Source organism: Diabrotica undecimpunctata, chromosome 5 (assembly GCF_040954645.1).
Source record: "Diabrotica undecimpunctata isolate CICGRU chromosome 5, icDiaUnde3, whole genome shotgun sequence".
In the NCBI taxonomy this organism is placed as follows: Eukaryota; Metazoa; Arthropoda; class Insecta; order Coleoptera; family Chrysomelidae; genus Diabrotica; species Diabrotica undecimpunctata.
In genome coordinates, this window is record NC_092807.1 from 1,742,937 (window position 1) to 1,766,625 (window position 23,689).

At 33.8% G+C, this 23,689-nt stretch overlaps 2 protein-coding genes across 2 annotated transcripts in view; both read left to right on the forward strand.

Annotated features, from left to right (window-relative positions):
- LOC140440980 (uncharacterized) overlaps window positions 1-7,616 on the forward strand; it is a 162,921-nt gene extending 155,305 nt beyond the window's left edge. Inside the window, exon 2 of the mRNA XM_072531340.1 lies at window positions 214-7,616. Coding sequence (XP_072387441.1) covers window positions 214-593 — 380 coding nt within the window. The 3' untranslated portion in view covers window positions 594-7,616. The remainder of the gene's footprint in view (window positions 1-213) is intronic.
- Window positions 7,617-22,446: 14,830 nt separating this feature from the next.
- On the forward strand, window positions 22,447-23,397 carry LOC140440932 (uncharacterized). The gene has a single exon (XM_072531284.1). The coding sequence runs from the start codon at window positions 22,447-22,449 to the stop codon at window positions 23,395-23,397; it is 951 nt and encodes a 316-aa protein (XP_072387385.1).
- The last annotated feature ends 292 nt before the right edge of the window (window positions 23,398-23,689 follow it).

Below are 23,689 nucleotides of genomic sequence, written 5' to 3' on the forward strand. Positions count from 1 at the left end.
AAAAAAAAATCCATGTTTTGGAAATGCCTTTATTTCAAAGTCTACTTTTGAACTGAGCTTATGAGAAATTGCTGCTTGACTTGAGATTTAGTAATATACAACATTCAAATCACCAAATGATAATGAACTTTTATTGAAATTCTAACATTATTGATCATCTTTAACTTATTTTATAATTTATTAGAGTCTAAACTATTGTCTTTTTGATTTCAGATGGCCAGAACCACCTCAACCTCTTCAACAACCGGCAACAACCAAAGAAAAAGCGGAAATCCCGCACGGCGTTCACCAATCACCAAATCTTCGAGCTAGAAAAACGTTTCCTCTACCAAAAATACCTCAGTCCTGCCGACCGCGACGAAATCGCGTCCAGTTTGGGCTTGACCAACGCCCAAGTCATCACGTGGTTCCAGAATCGACGGGCGAAGCTCAAGCGGGACATGGAGGAGCTGAAGAAGGATGTGGAGAGTGCGAAACTATTGAGTGCGCACAAGAGTTTTTTAGAGAACGTGACTGATTTGGGGATTTTGAAAAAGAAGGCTATTATTAGTGAGGATGATTGTCCGAAGAATTTAGTCATGACCGAGAAGTAATGGTGATAGTGATGTAGATGTTATGTATTTTGTTACTTAAAGTCAAGGTATAAGTACTTTAACAATGACAGGAACAACTTAAAGATGAAAATTGTAAAGTACAATATAAAAAAGGAAGTAATCTAAAAATTATTTGTTTTGGATGATTTAAAGCAGATTCAATTTGTAGAATTTTTGTAATTTGGGACAATATGTGGTCATCATTGACTTACGTTAATCTCTGTCATTTTCTGTATCTGCACTAACACTAATTACTCTTTTTCTTTTTCTTCTTTCTGAAGAATGACTTGCAATAAGCAATATCTGGATTCATCTAATGTTGTTAAGACTCACTCCGTTAACTAAGACCTCTTCCTGTAGTTGTCCCAGTGCTTGCTCGAAGATACGCTCCGAGTATATCTTAAATAGCACTGGAGACAGAATGCATCCTTGTCTCAATCCTCTATCTATGAAGCTTGTCTCTGTCAACTGGTCATCCACTTTAATGTTGGCAGTTTGGTTGTAATATAAATTATATATAATTCGCAAGTCTTTATTATCCAAGCCCACTTCATTTACAAAATGGATATGATCTTGTCATGTTCTACTCTATCAAATGCCTTTTTGTAGTCGATAAAACAAGTATATACGTCACAGTTAACATCCCTGCACGTCTGGATAAGCACTTGTATAGCGAATAGAGTTTCTCAGGTGTCTAATTTTTGGCATTTTGGCATTTGTTAACTGTTCCAAAATTCAACGTTAAGATTTTTTCATTTCTCGTTAATCTGTTTTATCATGAAAACATTGTCGTTAGTATACATGCTTTTTCAAAAACCGTGTTGATCTTTTCAATAACGGCTTTTGAAATATGCTCTAATATACAAAGTGAGTTTTGTAAACGGAACGCCTCAATAATCAGAAATGGCTTACATGAATTTTGTGGATTTTGGTGTGTAAGGATCTTATAATGGTTAAAATACTATAGTAGCAATTGCGTTGTTGTCAGTTCTTCCATTTTTTCTAGATCTCCAGTTAATTTTCTTATTTCAAATAGAACAGCCTGTATATTTTTTATATTTTGAAGTCCTTAGTCCAGAAAACTCATCATTAACTCTGACCAAAACTCAAAGAGGGATTTATTTTTAAACTGTCTAATGATTTCGGCATTTGCCGTAAAGTCTATAAGGTTTCTTTTTGGACAGTAGAGAGCCCTTCGGGTGTAATTTAAAATGGATTCCTAACCCACTCGTAACTACGTATTTAGTCGGTCGTCGGCAAAAAAATATCTTTCAAAATTTTTTGTCAGCGTCGCTAAATGATTTTCAATGGTTACAAAAACAACTTTCACGTGTTGTTCTTCAACCTTGTAAGTTTTAATATATTCATCCACATTTGCAAACAGTTCTAGGTTTTTTCTAGGCTTTAAATTTCTGCTTCACAATTCTACATCAAGCATTAAGTTTATGACTCGTATCCAATATATGTGTATTGGCTCCTTGAAGCTGAAGGTTCAGGCCAGAAGACATTTCTTTGGAAACCAGAGCTTCTCTGTGGATAATACAGTGTGTCCAGTCCATATACACATTGGAGATTTTTGTTTCACAAGCGCTTGTAGGCTTTAAAATTTTCCGGACATTGCACGAGCACCATCGGTGCATATTTCGACGCAATTCCTCCACTCTATTTTTGATTCGTTTATATAATCATTTAATATAGCAAATAATTGAAGCGATTTTGCTTTAAATTCTATTGGTTTGCAGAAAAGTAGTTTTTTTACCACTGATGTGCCATCACAAAATCGAACGTAGGCAATGCATCAAGCTGAATCGAAAACAGCTTCCCAAGGAGCTGATCCTGTACATCTTTGGCTATATCACCAATTCGATGGGCAACAGTATCATTTGATAGAGATATATATTCCAGTTTTTTGGCCAAATTATGTCCAAATATAGTTTCTACAATTCGAATTGCAGCTGGCAAAACAAACTCTTCACAAATAGTGTGAGGCTTTTTACATCTGGCTATTTGATATGAGACTTTATAAGAGACAAGTAAAGCTTTTTCATTCACAGTCAAATTTTTTTTTAAAAATGATTTTTGCTTTTTATGTTATTTTAATTTTAACTCGAAGAATTCTCGAGGTTTGTTAATGTACTCATTATCAAGTGTTTTCAAATGTCTTTAAGTTTATTTGGTTTGATGCTGTCGGCTGCTAAAATTTTTAGCCAATAATACATAGAGGCCTTTCTTCTTCATTTACTTCAGTAAAAGTAAACACAAAATTTAAGTATTCTTGAGAAAATTTTCTTGATTTTATTTTTGGAATCACTCTCGCCTGTGCAGTTGTTGATGCTTCACTGGTATCTATTGCTCGCTTACGCCCAGTTAAAAAGTTATCCATAATTTTGTATATAAATTTATATTTACCTACTGCTTGCGATATCTTATTGTAGTTCCGTCTAGTTCTAGTTCTAGTTCCGTCACACCGTCATACCTACAGAAGGACTGACTAAACTGACTGGACTAAGACTGGTCATGGTCAGAACTAAAGAGTGAGGAGAGGAAATGCAGGCAGACAGACGATCGAGAATGTTCAAAATATCCGAACTTCTAGTGAAGAAAGGCAATCGGTTTCGAATCGGTGCCACATATCAATAAATTTATTTATTCTCGGTAATATGGTAAAAACAGTAAGATTTTACTGTAAGTTTTTTGTCAAAATACTCAAGGTACATTATTATTGCCTAGATATAATGTTATTGTACGAGAGGGGGCGCGATGAAAATAATTATGAAAAATTGGGTCGCAATAGGTAAAAGGTTGAGAAACGCTGTGCTACATGCAACATTATCTCCGCCGAAGTTAAAATAATACATTTAGGTGAATAAATTCGTTTAATTTGAATAAACTTCAATAATTTGTATCCTAGCTAGTGATTTTGCCAGTCAGCATACGACGGGAGATCCAATCAATTACCATCTACAGTCACTCTACTTAATTGTTTTTGTCTTCCTCCTATTTAATGCTAAGACCACAACAAAATGATATTTTAATCTGTTGTACAACTTTTATAACAAATAAGTCACTTTTGGAGAGTCGCTGAACTTTTTGCGTAAAGTCCTCTTATGAAATTGATCTACGTACAAAAACCAGCGTAATTCTAGTTTGAAATTCATTTGTTGCATAAGCTCGACTTTTATATTATATTTTTACCGATCACCAAATTAGCAACCAACATTATAGAATCAACAAACTTTAAAAAGAGTTAAAAATTAAATTTTAAATTTAATAAACTTTTTGCATAAAAGGGCTGGTCTTTTCAGCTCCATATAAATATTGTCCTATCTGACAGGTAGTTATCTGAAGGATAGATTTATTTATAAAATAAAATGTACCCGTCTTTTTACGTCAAATTATGTTGCGGTTACTTATCTGTAAGATAAATCTAAAATTTATTTGGAACACACCAAGATTTAATTATCTGTCAAAGAAATCACAATAATGTTTTAATATCTCTTTTGATTATACAATTTGTGGTGGCAGGAATAAATTAAATTATGTGAAGAAAAATTTAATAACAAATAAACAAATAATACATGTTTAATGATTCTTCTTAGGTTTTTCCATAACACTAAAATATTATATAAGGTTAGCTCAAACATCTTCAACTTGAAATTGGATTGTTTCTTAGACTTCTTAAAAAGGGGGGGATAAAAAACATTGGTCTAGAAAATCAAAATAAAATAAATAACTAATATAAGTATTTTATCGTCCAACCAATATTTTCTTAGTATAATTTTACCGAAATAAAACAGTAGCTATATATTTGCTTTACAAATTTACAGTGTCTATTTCATTATCTGTAATACTTGTACCTTGATGATAAAATAAATTAATTGTAAATAATAAACCAAGATTTTGCTTCATAGAAGCACACCAGTAGGAACTATGTGTCGATTAATCATTTTTTTGAAGTGGAAAGCAATTTTGTCTAGTTTGTTGTGTGTATCAATCACTTTACACATTTGTTGAATATAGCAAAGTGAGTGTGGCGTGGAAAAAAAGGTCAACATAAGAGTTATTTAATAATATAATTGCATTAAAATAATTTATGCTTTAGGTAAACCTAAATATATGAGTGAATCATTTAATAAGATGATTTATGTTAAATTCAGTAAAAGTTTCTCGTGGAAGAACTTCCTCTTCTTCAGGTCCTATCGGAGGTCGGAAATCATCATCGCTATTTTAATTTTATTGGCCACGCTTCTGAATAATTCTAATGAGCTGCAATCGAGCCACTCTCTCAAATTTCTTAGCCAGGATATTTTGCGTCGTCCTGGGTTTCCGTTCCCTTGCATAATTAACCTAAGTAATACGTACTTCTCGTGGAAGAACTACTATTAAGTTAACAGTATTTGTGTTCTTCGAGAAAACCAAACCAAACCAATTCTTATAACTATTAAATTCGACTGATTATGACCATTTGTGTGCTAAGAAGATTTAGAAACTTTAAGGACTGTGACTGAGAGGTGGAAAGTCACACAGTAATATTCACTAACAACCAAATCATTGTTCAAACCAAAGCTCCATCGTTTTTCTCTTTAACCTTTATCCATTTATTCCTGAATGTAGTTCTTTCTTAATTGCTTCCGAGTATCATTGTTCTGCGCCAATCTTATTCACTGTTTGGCAACCACTGCTCTTTTTCGTTTACCAATTTTTTTTGAGGTGGTCCCATGCTTCTTTTCGTTTTTTTTTGTCTCCACTCTAGTATTCTCTTTTTTTTTCTGTTAGTAAAGTACACAGCACTTTAAGAAGGAAATTTATCTCCAGACTGGCTTAATAAATATTACCGAAACATAACAAGTAAATAAACAAATCGAAGAAGAAACTGTATTAGCAGAAAGTAGCAGGAGCTCACATTGGAAGAACGATCAAAAATTTTGTCGTATACCTGAGTTTCATCATCACTAAAGAGGTAAACGTATACGATACTATAGAAAAAACAAACAACGTAGTAGGAAAAGGGGCAACATAAACGAATTGCTGGAGATGTTCGGTATACAGAACAAGTATAACAGTATAAGAAAAACCATGACAGTAGGAAGAATATTAATGGAAGATTTTGGTACTCAACAACTCAGATTGAATAAAGATATAAATATATAAGATAAAGAATATCTAAAGAACCATCTCCAAAACAAATAGTAACTGGGAAAGAAAATACACTTGTAGAAACTATCCTAGTAGGTGCAGAACTTAACCAAGAAGAACTAAACTCCTTAGTGAAAAAGTAATATATATTATTAGAAATATTAAGTAGATATCACAGAAATGCCACAAAAAATAGGTTCAAAATAGTATCAATAACTATAAAAGAGCTGTAGGCAATGAAGTCAGTAACGAGGTCATGTTTGAAAGAGATCACAAACTGTTTGAAGTGGCACATAACTGAAGGTGATCCTGCAGATTATATTCATTTCAAAATTATAGCACTGCTGGATGTAAAATATAAGTTTTTTTTTTTCGAAATTACAACAAAATCGGACAATATCGAAAAGATAATATAACATAAACCAAACATACTTCTTCTTCTTCTTCTTCTCGTAGCACTACAACCCGGGGTGGGTTTTGGCTGACTGCACAACTTGCTTCCATCTTGAACGGTCGTCCAAAATAGTTGGGTCAGTGGGTAGCCCTATTGTTCTTAGATCTGACCATATATTGTCTCTCCATCGCATTCGTGGACGTCCTAAGGGTCTTCTTCCTGTGGGGGCTTCCTCCCATATTAATTTGGCAAGGCGGTTATTAGGGAGTCTATGGACATGGCTAGCCCATCTAAGACGTTGGGATTTAATCTCTTGGACTATAAACCAAACATAAAAACAAGAAGAGCAAGATCAAATACACGTTTAATTACCAAATGTTGAGAACTGGCAGGCGAAATTTGGAAGCGAGCAAGAGTGGCAGTATCGTCATCAAAGCTTTCAACCTTCAAATTAAATAAACCATGTCCATCCATTTGACCATGTTGGCTTAAACAAACTTTCCCATGTTGGCTCAAATAATTGCCACTTTGGGCAACCAAAACATTGAATCGTAAACTCATCTATTCTTTAGCCCAGATTTGACACAAAGTGACTTAGTTTGATAGTCATTTATGAAAATTTATTTTTAAATTGACAATTTTTTGCAGTCGACAAGCGGGATGATTTGAATAAAACCTTATTTGGCGTGAGAAAGCCGATTGGAGAGTTCAAGACAAAGTGGTCACTTCTGATAATATTAAAAGGTCACTGAATAAAAAAATAATAAGCTATGCTTATACTCAGTAGAAATATCTTCCTAAGTATTAAGTGACATGTCTCGTTTCAGACTTTTCAAACACTTTTCAGATTTAGCCATACGGCTCCCACTCCCTCTAATGGGAAAATTCACTCATCCTAGATACCTACGGTATCACAAGGATTGTGCTCTGGTGGGACTCTTTCCATGTTATCGAGCCCTAGGTGACTTAATAGGTTGGAGTACCTTCCAAAAATTTTCTTACACATCTAGATGTTAAAAGCAGTACTATTTTTTGCCAGCTGTTTTATGTTCTCTAAGAGGCGCTTTGGAATAACTCCAGTAGTAGAGAGAATAACAGGTATCGTCTGAGTACTTTTCATTCTCCATTGTCTCCTTATTTAAATTTTCAGATTTTTTCGTTGTATTTAACACTTTATTAATTTGCTTATTATTTTGTAGAATTTATCCATATTAATTGCATTTTATTTGAATTTAACTGCTACAAAAATTACTTTTTTTTTTAATTTAGTTAAAGTATCTAATAATTTTAAAGTTTGACAAAATTGCTTTCCTCTACTTAAAAATCTTTTCGTATTTTGTATATATTGTACATAATTGAATGTATATTTTGTAAATATGTGTAAATTTTGTCTACTAGTGATAGCTATTTATTATTGTTCGTCTGCTAGACGGGTATTTGCAATATTTTACTATGTATTATATAAAGTGCTTCAGTACTAAAAGTGTCTACTGTCGTTGTGAATAAAAAAATAAAAGAAATAATAAAGTTGTTTTATTTTCCATTTAGAATGACATATACAGGGTGGTCCTTAAGTAATTGTACAAAAAGAAACAGTAGATTGTACACTTTAAAATATTACGATTTAAGCCAAATTGCTTTAATAAAATGTTGATATTAAGAAAGATACAGGGTGTTGAAGTGCAAAATTAAAATTTTATTTTTCACCATAACTTTCATGTTTGTAAACATTTTTGTATAAAAATTTACAACTGGGTACTTTTAAATATGAGAAATTATAATTTGATGCACAATTTGATGTAACTGATAGAGGGCGCCACTTATGCCACATATGTTGTATAAATTTGCACTTAACTTTTTTTCTCTTTAAGTTACCTGTATTTGGGATAAAAAATATCAAAGATACATTAGTTTAACAAAAAAAAGGTATACTAGTTAATAACTTCAAAACTCAACAGTTTTCGAGATAATCGCATTTTAAAAATCAGTTGCATAATTCTGATCTAAGGCAATTATTCCAGGTAACAAAGAAAAAATAGACAAAAACATTAATACTTCTAAATTTTGGTATAAAATACCTTTAACTAAAGTTAATAGTTAACGAAATATTAAATAAAATAAATATATCAGCAGGATAATTAATAAAATAGGATTTGACAAAATAACAGAATAATAGGATTTTACATCAAACATTTTACGTTTTATGTTAAATTAAAGTCATAATCAAAACATTTTGTTTACAAACCAAATTAAGAAATAGTTAAACTAAATAATATAACTTTTTGTCAAAGTAAGTGTTCGATATATCTACCATTTTCTTTAATTCATTTGTCAATATATTCCATATATGATCGTCTCATATTAAATAGCATCATTGGTTCTAAAGAAATTGCTGCAGTATTAATTTCTTCCCAAAGTTGGTTGCGAATGTTTATGACACACCTTGTTTTAATGCGCCCCATACACCAAAATCAAGCGGATTAAATTCGGGGCTACGTGGTGGCTAATATGTATAATGGATGAATATATCGATGACATTACTTATTTATATGATTACGTTACAGCTTACGAGTAACTATTATTACATCTCGAAAAAATGGACTATTATGATTTACTAACGAACTAATATTATGCTGAACTAAATTGCCTGTGTGTTTACTAGATTTTTAACAATATCAGTTATTAGGACAACGATGATGTTTTTGTAAAAATGCTGAGTCTTTAAGGTTAGATTTGTAACAAAAGTATTATGAAACGGGACACATATGTGTTATTCAATACCTGTGCTCTAGTTTCTATTTGTCCTAATAAAAATGGGTAAACAATTTACGTAATGAAGAATAAGTATTCTTTTCGGATTTTTTATGAATTAAATAATTATATCAATATCTCATCACATTGCCAAGGAATATGACTACCACGACCAATCCAATGTTCAGAAAAGTTGTATTTAAGTATGTTCTAACTGCCTTCTCTCTAGAATGTGGTTGTGTACCGTTTTGCATAAACCACATATTTTGGGTTTTTAGCATATTAAAATAGAGAAAAAGTAATACAACGCCATTATAAAAACTTAAGAAGCGATAGCAAAGGGACATTGTAAACATGATGACGGCCAACGTCTGAATACGGACACGACACCTAAAGAAGAAGTTGAAATATCTTTTCTCCAATAAGACATTTAGCACATATAACAAAGCATTTTGTGATGTTATATTAACATCTTTGAGTTGTTTTAATAAGAATAAACTATGAATTACGCTTATCTACAGGTATTCAGTGCTGTACCGCACAAATATCAAACTAAGAATTATTGTGCAGCTGACTTATAAAATGCATTTATCTAGAAAACGGTTGAATTTTCAGGTTACTAACAAGTATACCTTTTTTTTGTAAAAATAATGTATCTTTAATATTTTTTAACACAAATAGAGCTAACTTAAAGAGCAAAAAAATTTAAGCGCAAATTTATGCCACACATGTGGCATATGTGGCGCCCTCTATTAGTTACTTTAAAGTAAGTACAAAATTATAATTTATCCTACTCAAAATCATCCAACTGTAAATTTTTGTCCAAAAATATTTACAAACGTAAAAGTTATAGCGAAAAATAAAATATTAATTTTGCACTTTAACACCCTGTATCTTTCTTAATATTAACATTTTATTAAAGCAAGTTGGCTTAAATCGTAATATTTTAAAGTGCAGAATCTACGGTTTCTGTTTGTACAATTACTTAAGGACCACTGTATATCTCGAGGAAATACGAAAAAAACAAAATATACTTGTGTCCATAATTGTATCGACGATCGATTTCGAAACGAAGGAAGAACGGATGACAGATAAAATATTGCAGATGATGGAAGAGCGAAGAAAATTAAAAAGTAGAAATGTCAACGAATACAAAAAGTCGCATAAAACTATACTAAAGGACATAAAAGGAGCAAAAGAAGCACGGCTGACCGAGAAATGTACGGAAATTGAAACGCTACAACGCAAACATGACGATTTCCATATGCACAAAAAAATTAAAGAGGTACAACCAAATACCAGAAAATAACGCAATACAGACATAATTGTAGAGAATAAAGGTCAGATTTTGACTACTAGTGAATAAAAGAATGTATGCAAGAATTATTAGAAGATGCAGTACGAAGTCCGACTGAAATAATCTGACTGGCACACCAAATCTTCCAAATCCCAGCTCTTCCGAAGCTTTTCAACAACATCTACGAGACCAGTTATTTATCAAAACACTGGCTACTATCAATATTCATTCCACTTTCTAAAAAAGTTAACGCTAGAAAATGTGCCATTAATTAGTTTGATGAGCCATGTACTTAAAGTACTCCTTACTATCATTCTCTTGAGCATATACACCAAATTAGATGAACACCTGAGTGAAGTTCAATTTGGATTCAGAGCAGGACTCAGAACGAGGGAAGCCCTTTTTAGTTTGCAAGTTCTAATACAGGGCGCCAGGGATGGCATATTTAAGCTTGCTGGGAAAAGCATCCTCTCACCCCCCGTATCATGCCTTTATTTTTTTTTAAATTACTTCCCTCATTTTTTATTTTACATTTGGATTCTCCTTTTTTGTGCTGATTTCAAAAATTTATAATACATTCGGCTTGAAGCGATTCATTTATGAGATAGACAATGTTTCTTTTAACAAGATAGTATCCCACTCACCTTAATTAACTGTAACAAAATAGGTTGTAGCATAATTTAAACTTTTTAAATATTTAACCGTACTATTTTAAGTACCTTCAAAAACCAAGAAACAAAAAACTTCACTTTTTATTAAAGTTTCAGCAAAGGTTTTTGATATTTGGACATTTAGTTTAATCGGTTAATAGTCAATGACAATTTGTTACAACTTATAACAAAGTATTTTGATACGTATGCAATTTCTTCTTCTTCTTCTTCTTCTTCTTCTTTTTATATAGACATGACTCTATCGTTTTTTCAATGTACCTCCAGTAAGTTGTCATTCCATCGTTTGCGTGGTCTTCCTACTGATCGTCTTCCTATTGGGGAACCGTCTCTTACCGTCTTCACTACTCTATTTGTTGTCATTCGGCTTATATGATCGTTCCATTTTACTCTTCTACTTCTTACCCAGTTTTTGATGTTCTCCACCTTGCATCTATGTCGTATATCTGTACGTCTAGCTCTGTCCCATAGTGTCTTACCATCAATTTTTCTAAGTGTTTTCATCTCTGCTGTTTCTAACATACTTTTTTTTCTCTCTGTGTCAGGTCTTGTTTCTGCCGCGTATGTTATTATTGGTCTGATGACTGTTTTGTATATTCTGCCTTTCGTTTCTTTTCGGATATTTTTATTTCTGCATATTGTTTCGTTTAGGCAGCCTGCGGCTCTGTTGGCTCTATTCACTTGATCTTCCACTTTGGTTTCGAGCTTTCCGTAGCTAGATAATGTGATGCCTAGATATTTAAACTTCATCACTTGTTCTATTATCTGACCTTCCAGCTTCAATTTACATCTTAGTAAATTTGCTGTTATAACCATGCATTTTGTCTTTGTTGGGGAAATTAACATGTTACATTTTCTGGCAGTTATATTAAATTGGTGCAGCATACGTTGTACATCATCTTCACTTATAGAGAGTAGTATTGCGTCGTCTGCATAGCAGATTATTTTAAGTTGTTTTTCTCCCATTTCTTCTTCTCTTCAAGTGCCATCTTCGTTCCGAAGGTTGGCGATCATCAGGTTTATACGTATTTTCGAAACTGCTGACCGAAACAATTTTTTGCTACAGCTATACCATTCCCGTAAATTCTTTCGCCAGGAGTTTCGTCTTCTTCCTATGGACCTTTTTCCTGCTATTTTCCCTTGCATAATTATTCGAAGCAGTTCATGTCTTTCGCCTCTTGTAATGTGTCCCAAGTATTGCAGTTTTCGTTTTTTGATCGTAAATATGACTTCCTTTCTTCCTTTCTTTCCTCTATTTTCTCCCATTTGGTATCCTTTTTAGTTCTTACTTTTTTTATTATTTCATCCATAATCAGGTTGAACAATAGAGGACTCAGGGAATCTCCCTGTCTTATCCCATTGCCAGCTTCAATAGGGTCGGTTAGTTCTTTTTCTACTTTTACTTTTATTGTGTTGTTTTGGTAGATATTTTCGATCGTTTTGATTATTCCTAGACGTATGTCTCTTACATTCAGTAAGCTGTATGCAATTTAATGAAACACCACAATAGACATGCAACTCATACCTAAGTATGGGAATGAACTGATGCAGATATTTAGAGTAACAGAGTCGGTTTGCAATAAAGCATAAAGCATAGGGACTCGTAAATAACGAAGCAATTCAAGTAGCCGTTTCAGGGCAAGTTAACATAGAGTCTGAGCAATCACAGTCACTGTCAACAATAAGCAGAGCAATCGGTGTGTCAACTTCTACACAGCGTTCCGAATTTTCCATAAATTTAAGTTCCATCCATATGAAATTAAATTGGTACAAGAGTTAAATAAAGAAGATTTTGATCGTCGTCTCGAATTTTGCAAACTAATGACACAATACATAATTAAAAATCCATAATTGTTAAGCAATGTTTTCTTTTGAAAAAGTGTTTTCTGTGACAATAAACTTCACGAATAAGTCTTTCCAATTACTTCTTATATACATTTTTGAAATTTGAAATTAATTTTTTATTCATGTACTAGTCCTAGTGCATTAATAGAGTAGATACTTGCCTAATAGTCCCAACCTTCCATCCATCCATCCAATAGCTCTACAGCCCAAATCGGGCCTTGGCCTCCTTCAACAGACTTCTCCAATCAACTCGATTTACCGCTGTTCTTTTCCATGAACGCGTTACCAGACAGTTCCTGGCATCCCCATCGACTTCATCGTCCCATCTCTTTTTAGGTCTTCCAACAGGTCTTTTTCCCTGCATTCTTGCATTTAATAATTTTCTGGGGATTCTATTCTCATGCATGCGGACCACGTGCCCTGCCCATCGTAATCTCTGCAGTTTAGTATGTTGTGCTAGAGTTGGTTCGTTATATTGCTCGTATATTTCTCTATTATACCTAATTCGCCAGTTGTTGTTTTCACTTATTGGGCCCAGGATCCTACGTAATATTTTTCTTTCAAACACATCTAATGCATTGGCAGATTTCTGTGTCACCACCCATGTTTCGCAACCATAACTTACTATGGGCCTGATTATTGTTTTATAGATCCGGAGTTTTGTTTTCCGGTGTACGTCTCGCGATTTGAATATGTGGTCTATCGCGAAATAGGCTTTATTTGCCAGCATAAGCCTTCTATTTATTTCCGGTTCTTCTTCATTGCTTGCGACAGTCCCAACCTTAATCCCACTGAACCGATAGTAGTTGACTTAATCCAGCTTTAAGTTTCACGACTATGCTTACTGAATTGCAGTTTTTAGATAATGCCAACATTGTTTCTATAAATGTTCTCTTTCCGCATTGTAATAAATTTTCTGTTGTCAACAATTTGTAAATAAATACTTTCTGTTTGAATTTTTAAGTTTATCATCGCTTGTAACATATTCAGCAGCACATTAACTTCCTCTTTTAGAATTCGTTTAAATGATTGTCGTAAACAATTAGTCGTTTTACAAGCAATATCAAATGTAACCAGAAGCGACTAGAGGAAGCAACCGTCAAAAATTATGTTCAAACATCTGTATGACAGAATTAACACTTGGATTTTTTTAGTCTGTACTTCGCATATGGAATCCACTCATTGGCGTGCAAAATAAGGGCCGCAACAAAAAAATATCAGCGTCAAGCTTAGCTTGTACATTAGATCTATGATTTTATAGTTTAGCTTGAAAAAATCTAGCTTGAATTAAATCTAGCTTGAATTAAACTTGACTAAACTGATGATAACATATCACTATCATGCATAAATTAGTAAAAATCTCATGATCTTATTGAAAATAATCCACAATTTATTATTTTTTTTTAAAGGCATATTTACAATCTACTCACAAACAGTACATTGAGTAATTAGTAAATGTGATGACAATATTGACTTGATTTGGGTGCGGTCCAGCGACAGTTCTAAATTTTCACTTATGTAAACATGTCTTCTGGCCAGGTCCTCTTCAGTTTTTGTTTCTCCATTGGTGACTGACATAATTCACTGATAATTTGGCTGTGGTGCGTTGAATTACGAATTTTGGCATTGTTGGCGTAAAGTGATATGATATCTTTTACGGTTGATGCTCCTAGATCATTATGGATTGTTGCATTGCTCACATATCAAGGGACGTTAGCTATCATACGCAGAGTTGTTGATTGGAAGGTCTGCAAAATTTTTGTGTTTAAATGCTTGCCACAGCCCCAGAGTTCTATGCCGTAAGCCCATATTGGTTTTAGTATGTCTTTGTGAAGCAGTATTTTGTTCTCCAATGAAAGTTGTAACTTTCTGCCAAGTAACCAATTCATTCACACGTTTTAATTTTATATTGAGCTGAATTTTTTTGGGGTTAATGTGTTGCTTTCAGGTCAGCTTTCGGTCCAAATGCAACCCAGGATATTTCACAACGTCTCTAGCAGGAATGGGGGGTATTGTTTAGGCTAACTTGTGGACAGGTGCGTCTTCTTGTTGTAAATGTGATTTGGGCTGATTTTTCGTTATTGACTCTAATATCCCATTTTGTCAACCAATTCTTTAATGTATGTAAGTCATTTTGGAGTTTTTCAGACGCTGTATCTGGGTTTTTGTTTGAAACTAAAACGGATGTATCATCGGCAAAAGTCGCCACTGTAACATCATCTGAAATAGGTATATAAGCAATAAAAATTAGGTACAGAAAGGAACCGAGGACGCTTCCCTGAGATCAGTAAAAATGTTAATTTATAGAGCAAACCGTTGTGCCAGACCTTATCAAAAGCCTGCTGAATATCGAGAAATACTGAGGCACACATAGTCTTTTCTTCCAATCTTTTCTTGATTTTATTAATTATTCTATGACACTGTTGGATTGTTGAATATTTTTTACGGAAACCAAACTGATGTTCGGGTATGATGTTCTCGAGTGGTACAGTTTCGCTTATTCTATTTAGCAGGAGTCTTTCAAATATCTTAGACATCAATGGTAACAAGCTTATCAGACGATAGAAAGAAGGTTCTGTAGGCAATTTACCTGGGTTTTTAATGATTATAATATGAGCATATTTCCACTTGATCGGAAGATGGCTTAACTGCAGCATTCTATTATAGATAATAGTAAGCATTAGAACTGCTTTCCTGGGTAGATATTTTAGGATTCTCCCATCGATTTAATCGTATCCTGGGGCTTTGTGAAAGTTGGTACTCATTATTATTCTGCGAACATCGAATGGAGAGAAATGTTTTTATTGGAGGTGATAGTTGGCAGGGTGCATCTAGATATTCGCTAACTATATTACCATTTATGTTTTGACCTAAATATGGAGTAAATATATTTTCTAAATATTTTGCAAATACATTACCTTTTTCATTGTTAGCCTGCGTCCAACTTCTATCAGGTTTTCTTATTGGAGGAATTGGTAGTGTCGGTTTCTTGAATTTTTTAGTTGTTTTCCATATGAAGTGATCATCTGTAGAGAGATTGTTTACATAAAAATTGAAGGTGTCATTACGAGCTTTATTTAGCGCTGATGTTAGCTGGAGTGTTAGTCTATTTAACTGTGTCTTATCGAATGGATTTCGGGACCTTTGCCATTTTGCTCGCGCTCTCCTTTTTTCGGTTAGAATTTGTTTGATATGTAATGGCACATTGTTGTCTTTAGGATTACCCTTTTTAATATTGTTCTGAAGCTATTGTTACGATAAATTCTGACCCTAAACTGTAAATATTATGACTAGTTCTTTTTTGTTGTAGTTATTTGAGAGTGCGACGATCTCTCATCGAAGACCCCAGACTGGTTTTTTTGGTCCCGCTTGGAAGTTTCGAGTCGTGGAAATGACTCATCATAGGCCTTTCGCCAAGACAGCAGTCTATTCGATGGGTTTCGAGAAACAGCTGTTTTCATTCTCGAATAACAGGACTTTATATTTATAGAGGAATTTTGTTATGAAGAGAGTTAGTTAATATCTGAACCCGCGCCCGCGATTTTAATTGTTACGTTCGCCTATATAAATTATGTATTATTCGTTAAATAAATTGATATAAATTATCGTGCTTTTTAATGAATTAAAATAAGAACAATATAATAAATTAATAAAGACATTATAAATTAAATAAAGACATAAGAGTTAAATAAATTCACAACACTATTTTCTTGTGGCATTTTAAATTAATTACTATTTAAATGGGAATAAGCCACAATTAAAGGTGACGTTTCAATTTCCACTTCGGAAATCGTTCTCAAAATACAAACATTAGTAAATTAAACAAATTTTGTTTTTTGTTACTTAGTGAAAAATTCTTCTAATAATTTAATTTTATCTGACTCATCTATATTGACAATTCAGACACACCTTATACATTTTAAAGTAGACGACTTTAAAATGATATTGCCAATATTGTTGAGTTGCGTTCATGGGACGACTTTACTTATAAGATAGTTCATTCGATTACATGAAATCAACTTTAACTTGAGAATATCCGTCAGAAAAGATCATAACATGTAATTCGTCTTTAAAAAGACAAATACATGCCATGATGACAGTAAAATTCTCCTGTTAGTGATTCCATAATAAATTATGAGGGAAAAACCAGGAAAAAACCTCATAATACTATCCCGACATGGTAAGTATTTGATCGTGCATTTAGTTTACCTTCAATAAACACCAAACTCCGATTTTATGTTTGTTATTTAAAAAACATCAATGATGTACTCTCTATATGTTACTGACTTACCAATACTGGTATTTTTCTTTTAATAACTTCCTCTTTCAATATGGGTAACCAGATCCTACTACATTCTGCCGAGGAATTCGCGACACAATTGGTCTCATTTAGCATAATTAGAGCCGCTTCTTTGATTTTTCTCTTTTTACCATCCGTTTCTTTTAGGACTATATTTGAATCATTCCATTGAACCCTATGTTCATTATCCCATGCGTGTTTACATATTATAATTGTGGCTTATTCCCATTTAAATAGTAACTAATTTACCCTTTTCAGTTACAGGAGTAGATTTCCAAGCAGCTTTTTGTATTCTGGCGTTTGTTAGCGTTTGTACTACAAATTCCAGTTTATCAGATTCTTTTATTCGGTGATTTAACGTTATATTCTGGTTAATGATGTCTTCAAATTGTTCCCAGTTTGTTTTTTTGTTAGATAGTTTAATCGCTGTTGATTGTATATTATAGTTATGCTTATTGTTATTCTTATGACGTTATTGTCCGAACTTAGGTCAAAACTAGGCTCTATTTTTGAACGCGTGTTAGGTAAATCCTTAAATATTGCAAAATCTAGAAGATCCGGAAATTTGTTGTTATCTGCTGGCCAGGATATTGGTTGTCCTGTGGATAAGAAGATTTTCTGTAATGATCGATGTAGGTTTCAACCTTTCGTTGTAGCTAGTCGTGATCCCCATAGAGTATTTTTAGCATTCCAGTCGCCGCTACCAGGAAGTGTGAGCTAGGGATTTTAAAGAAGCTGTCGTATTCTTTAACTTGGATGTTATGTCTAAGAGGTGAATAAATAGCTCCTACAATCAATGGCCACGAGAACGTTTCTATTATGATTGAATTGCTCTGAATTTTAGGTGTGGAATAACTTTGTAAAATGTTATGTTTAACAGATGATCTGACTATGATTGCCGATCCTCTATGGGCTGTTTCGTCGGGATGGTGGGTAAAATATGTTGTGTAAAATGGAATTTTGACAACTGTTCTATCAGTTGAATAACTTTCTGAAACTAATACTATATCTATTTTGTCAATTTTAAAAATAACCTAATTTCTTGGACACGATTTGTTAGGCCGTTAGCATTTCAGACCGCTAGTCTTATTTGCTTACCCATTAATTTGTTATTTAGTTTACGACTGAATCCACAATTCAAAAGAAAGAAAGTTTTTATTAATTTAATTCTTGTTTATTCGGTTTTATTTTAGTTAGGGCCTTTTTGTTAAACAAAAATAACCACATATTGGTATAGGTCAAGATCTAACAACATGTGTAGTCATGTAGACATGTCAAAGCTAAAAATATTATTCTATATTCTTCTTCTTGAATGACTTAAAAAAAGAAAAAGTAATGATCAGCGAGCCGTAAAGTCACTACCCATTCTTAAAATTCCAAATTCATTGTCTCGAATGTGATGGCATTCATTTCTCGAAATGTCTGTTTTAAAAACAGCAAATTAAGGGTGGTCTCACAATCGGCGGCGCGTTTGTTTCGTCACAATTAGAAGCTAGGATCCTGTCATTAGGGCCGATAACGACATAACTAGACAAATGGGCACGGGCTCGTTTCAAATTATGGCCCGAAGCCGCTCTTTAATTTCCCGTCCGCCAGGACGGCCGCCGCGAACACCTACCGGACTCCTCTTCTTCTCGTTCGGCTATCACATACATCTATACATATCTTGGTGCGATTCATTTTCACCGGATGATCCGATGACGGTAAGAGTGCAAGCCTTTTGTTGTGGGATCACAATTCAGAATTCAGTGGCGGTGTTACATTCTAAATATTTCAAATTTTTACGTTATAATTCCATATATATATTAAAGAAAATACACTATGGAAGTATAAAATACAGGGAGGAAATGCAATACACACATTTAATATGTTAAAAGCAGTAAACCTTTTCTTTATATTACTAGTGAGTTAGTAAATATTAATCTAGCAGAACAAGTACAAATATAATAGTAATCCTGTCTGATTCAAAATCTGCGTTGTTTGCTTTAAATAATTCGCATAAGCATTTATACAAAAACAGTATTATCGTCAAAATTTTAGAAAATCAACTAAAGATACTTAAAAGAAATAATTCAGTCTCTTTTATTTATGTAAAGGGACATGCTGATATCTCGAGTAACACCAAAGCAGATTATTTTGCTAAAGAAGTGGCTTCAAAATGATTAGAAATTAGTTGGCTCAATAAAAGTAATTTAGTCTCGCTGTGTAAACAAGAATTAAAAGAAAACTGGGAAGTTGAATGAAATACTTTCTTTCAGAAGGAACAACCTTTATACAAAAATTCATCCTGTTTTACATACTGCGCCTTTTGCTGTAAGGAAGTCATCCCAATGGACGAGTATATTCAATGTTTGTTAGTCATGCTACTGTGAAAGTCTATCTTCATAGATTTAATTTAAGTGAAACAGAACTTTGCGATTGTAATGGTAACACTGACGATACCGATAATTGGATGTTTGGATGCATATATAATGATGCTGCTATTAAGTGTCTATTGGAAAATCTGATAAAAGAACAAATACCTCTTCCTCAGTGTCAATCTCCTATTTTATATGTCTCTCGTCATAATATTAGGCTTAACCAAATTTTTTGGCAATATTTAAAAAGGACTAAAAGAAAAATTTAGGATGGAATGTGTAATGTGAATGTATAAATCTAGCTTTGTTCCCTCTGTCTATCCTCATGTTATATATATTTACCTCCTAGCCTTTGCCTGTCTTGTATTGTAATAAAGTCACTAGGAAAGGCACTTTAGCGTGAAAAGTATCCCTATATTATGTAATCCCTTGTTGGTTCTAAATATTCACTTCAAGTTGGTTAGTATGGTTTCTTTTCAATCTACTGATTCTTGTGACTACATTATATTTTTAATTTACCTCTAGGCGAAGTACTATTTTGTTAACAAATGCAATAGGTCAATACATCATTAACACATTCAAGTAGTCAAATACATTATCGTGGCTGAATGGATCAAGTTATCCAGAGCCATTAATGAAATAAAAAAAAAGTACAAATATATTTATTTTTTTCTGAACTAGCTAAATGCTGTACTAAATTTTTTCTGTACTAACACACTGATTCAGACAAATGATTATACAGTTACTTCAATATTATCTTGGAGCTGTATTTTCTTTCCCTATTTATTTAACTTTTTTTACGATAATGCTTCTTTTGGCATCATAGCCCTGGATGGATCTTTACTTGTCTGGCCATGTCCTTCCATTCAGACCTCTTTTATGCCCTTCTCCTCCATTATTTTATATTATTAGTTTTCAGGTCATCTTCCACATCATGCTACGATCCGTTTTGGGTCTGTCTTTTTTCGTCTTCTTATCGGCTTCCATATATCCTCTAAACTGAACGACTGCGTAATTGGATATAATACTCTATAGGATAATATCCATTAAAATGAGAATATCCATCAATACCCTACACCTTGTTCAGATATACGCTTCTACAATATCTGCACAAGAAGAAGACATCAACAGATTCTATGATTGTCTAGAGGAAACTATCCCGAATCGTGAATTAACTATAATTTTAGGAGGCTTTAACGCCAAAGTTAAAAGTTATTTAATGAAAATATTGAAGGAGTTCTGGGCAAAAATGGACTGGGAAAGAGAAATGAGAATGGCGACCGTCTAGTGGAGTTCTGTAAAGAACATCTTACAATTACAAACACGTTCTTCTAACTTTCACTTCCACTTCCAACAAAACCTAGAAGAAGCTCTTTCTTTAGACCAAGAAGATAGTGACTCTGAGAGCACTTGGCTCTATCTCAAAGATACGGTAATCAAGGCTGCAAAAGTCAGCGGTTTCCACTGGCAGTAAGCCGTGGATATCTGATTTTACGTGGACTGTGATTCAACGCAAAAAAGAACATAAAACTAGATACGGAATAAGCGATGAATACAGAGCGTTATCGAAAGAAATCAGAAAACAGTACCGCAAAGACAAAGTTGATTACATCTATCAAATATGCAGAGTGGTAGAGGAACATGGCAGTCGAAATGAACCGAGGGATTTATTTCAGAAGATCAAACTACTTACCAGAGAATTTAAATCTCAAACATTGTCTGTAATAGATAAGGAAGGTAATCTAAAGACCGATACTGACGAAATATTGGAAACATGGCGAAACTACTGTGGCGAGCTATATAAAAATAACGAAGTACCAGAAGAAAATCAGTGGCCTCCTGACTATCCTAGAGAACCTACTGTCTTACTCGCTGAAGTCAAAGATGCAATTAAATCGCTAAAGAGAAATAAATCCCCAGGCATAAATCCCCCCTCAAATACTACAGTTAGGTAACAAAAGATTACATATCATCCATTCTATCTGTGTCGCTGTTTGTAATTCAGGAAAATGGCAATCTGATTAGTGTACCTGAATTTATGTCCCGCTACATAAAAAAGGATCTACTACTAGATATAAAAACTGCCGCACACTGTCACTAATAACACATACTAGTAAAATGTTGTTGCATATAATCAAAAACAAATTAAAAACCTATCTGTCCACAATTTGTCTGCAACGTGTTCTGCAATTTTTCGGTCACGCGGTTCGCAGAAGTGACGATAGTTTGAAGAGATTAATTGTTTTTGGAAACGTTTCGGGGAGAAGATCAAGAGGATGATCACTAACTAGATGGTCTAACCAAATTAGGAATTCAGCTGGAAACTCATTCTGCGAAGCTCTCAGAGTAGCTGAAGATAGATACCAATGGAGACAAATTGTTAGGAATATTGGAAAAAATCAAGATCCTCAGTAATGGGAAAACGACAAGAGAGAGATCGGCTTCCATTGTAATATTTTCTGTGTTGAAGGCTGAGTAAGGTTTTCAAGGTTAGTCAAGTCTTTTTACCAATTCATACAAATGTTAATTATAAAAGAAATCCCACAAGAAAGTAATTTCAAAACCATAATAAGGAGAATATTTGAAGCGAAATTATTAAAAAACCAGCGGAAAACACTTACCGTAAACCGGGGTAACTTTGCTCCTGCCAGGGTAACTTTGCTCCATTACTAAAAAAAGCTGCATTTTAATTTACCTATGAATTAAAAACCGTCTTCACAAAACGCGCGTCGCCGCTTTACTGGTTGCCTATTGACAAAGTCTCCCCACGTGCAGCATAGACTTGCTCTTCCATTTACATGCCTACAGCGAGTCGAGAAGGTAGTGGTGTAAAAACTTCGGTAAAAACTACGTATAAAATTTGGTGTGTGTAGAAAAGTTGTGCTATTAAGTATCTCACAAGTAAGTATTTGTGTATGCGTTAAGTGTATACTGTTTATCAACTTTTTTACTCAATTGTGACTTATAAATGAACAAATGATAAACTCTTCTTTTTCTAACCTAATTTTACAAATTATCAGGTGATTCGGGGTGACTTTGCACCAAAAAAGTGGCGCAAAGTTACCCCGAAATATATATTATGTTTAATATATATTTCTGTTACAGATGCCTAAAACACCTAAAAGAGTACTAGGTTCACGGCGCTATGCTGACTATACACAAGAAACCCTACAAGAGTGTTTAAATGAAATAAGAAGAGGTGAAATCTCACACAGAAGGGCAGAAGAAAAATATAAGATTCCAAGAAGGACCATTTTAAATAAACTGAAAGGGAAACATTCCAAAACGCCAGGGAGGCAAAACGTATCTACTCCCCGCGAAGAAAACCAATTTGTCAATTGCCTGATTTATATGGGAGAGTATGGGTTCCCTATTAACGCAAGGGAACTGAGAAACATTATCAAAAATTATTTAAACCGTTGTGGAAGAGATGTCAAAATTTTCAAGGATAACTTCCCTGGAGAGGATTGGATCAAAAAATTTATGGTCAGAGATCCTGAAATTTCCCCACGTTTTGCAGAAAACATTAAACGTGTACGAGCAGGAGTTGACGAAAACATATTGAGAAGCTTTTTCGAAAATCTGGCAGTCGAGTTAGACGGCGTTTATCCAACAAATATATGGAATTGTGATGAAACTAATCTCACTGATGATCCCGGCAAAAAGAAATTAATTGTCAAGAGAGGTTGCAAGTATCCAGAACTAATTAGAAACGCTTCAAAGACCTCTGTGTCCATTATATTCTGTGGAAACGGAGAAGGTGAACTTTTACCGCCCTATGTTGTTTACCGGGCTTCTAAAATGTGGACTACTTGGGCTGAGAATGGGCCAAAAGGATGCCGTTACAACGCTAGCAGTTCTGGATGGTTCGATGCAAATATTTTTGCAGATTGGCTTGAATTCCAGTTGGTACCTAGGTTTAGGAAGCTGAATGGTAAAAAGGTATTACTATGCGACAACCTCTCTTCACATATTACAGTACATGCACTTCAACTCTGTCGTGAAAACGACATTCATTTAATTTGTCTGCCTCCAAACAGTACACATTTGACGTAACCTCTAGACGTGGCTTTCTTTCGGCCCCTAAAAAGAGCCTGGCGAAAAATTTTGTCACATTGGAAAAGTACTGAAGATGGCATCCGCAACACTAATATACAAAAGCAACACTTTCCTCCATTGTTGTCAAAGGTGATGGACTTGCTTGGTCCAAAAATCAAATCTAATTTAGAGGCAGGGTTTCGAAAATGCGGAATATTTCCCCTGAATGTTGAGGAAGTACTCAGCCGAATATTACGAAAATGCGACCCATCTGTTGTGCAATCGGAGTTTTTAAAAGCCCTCGAAGCAA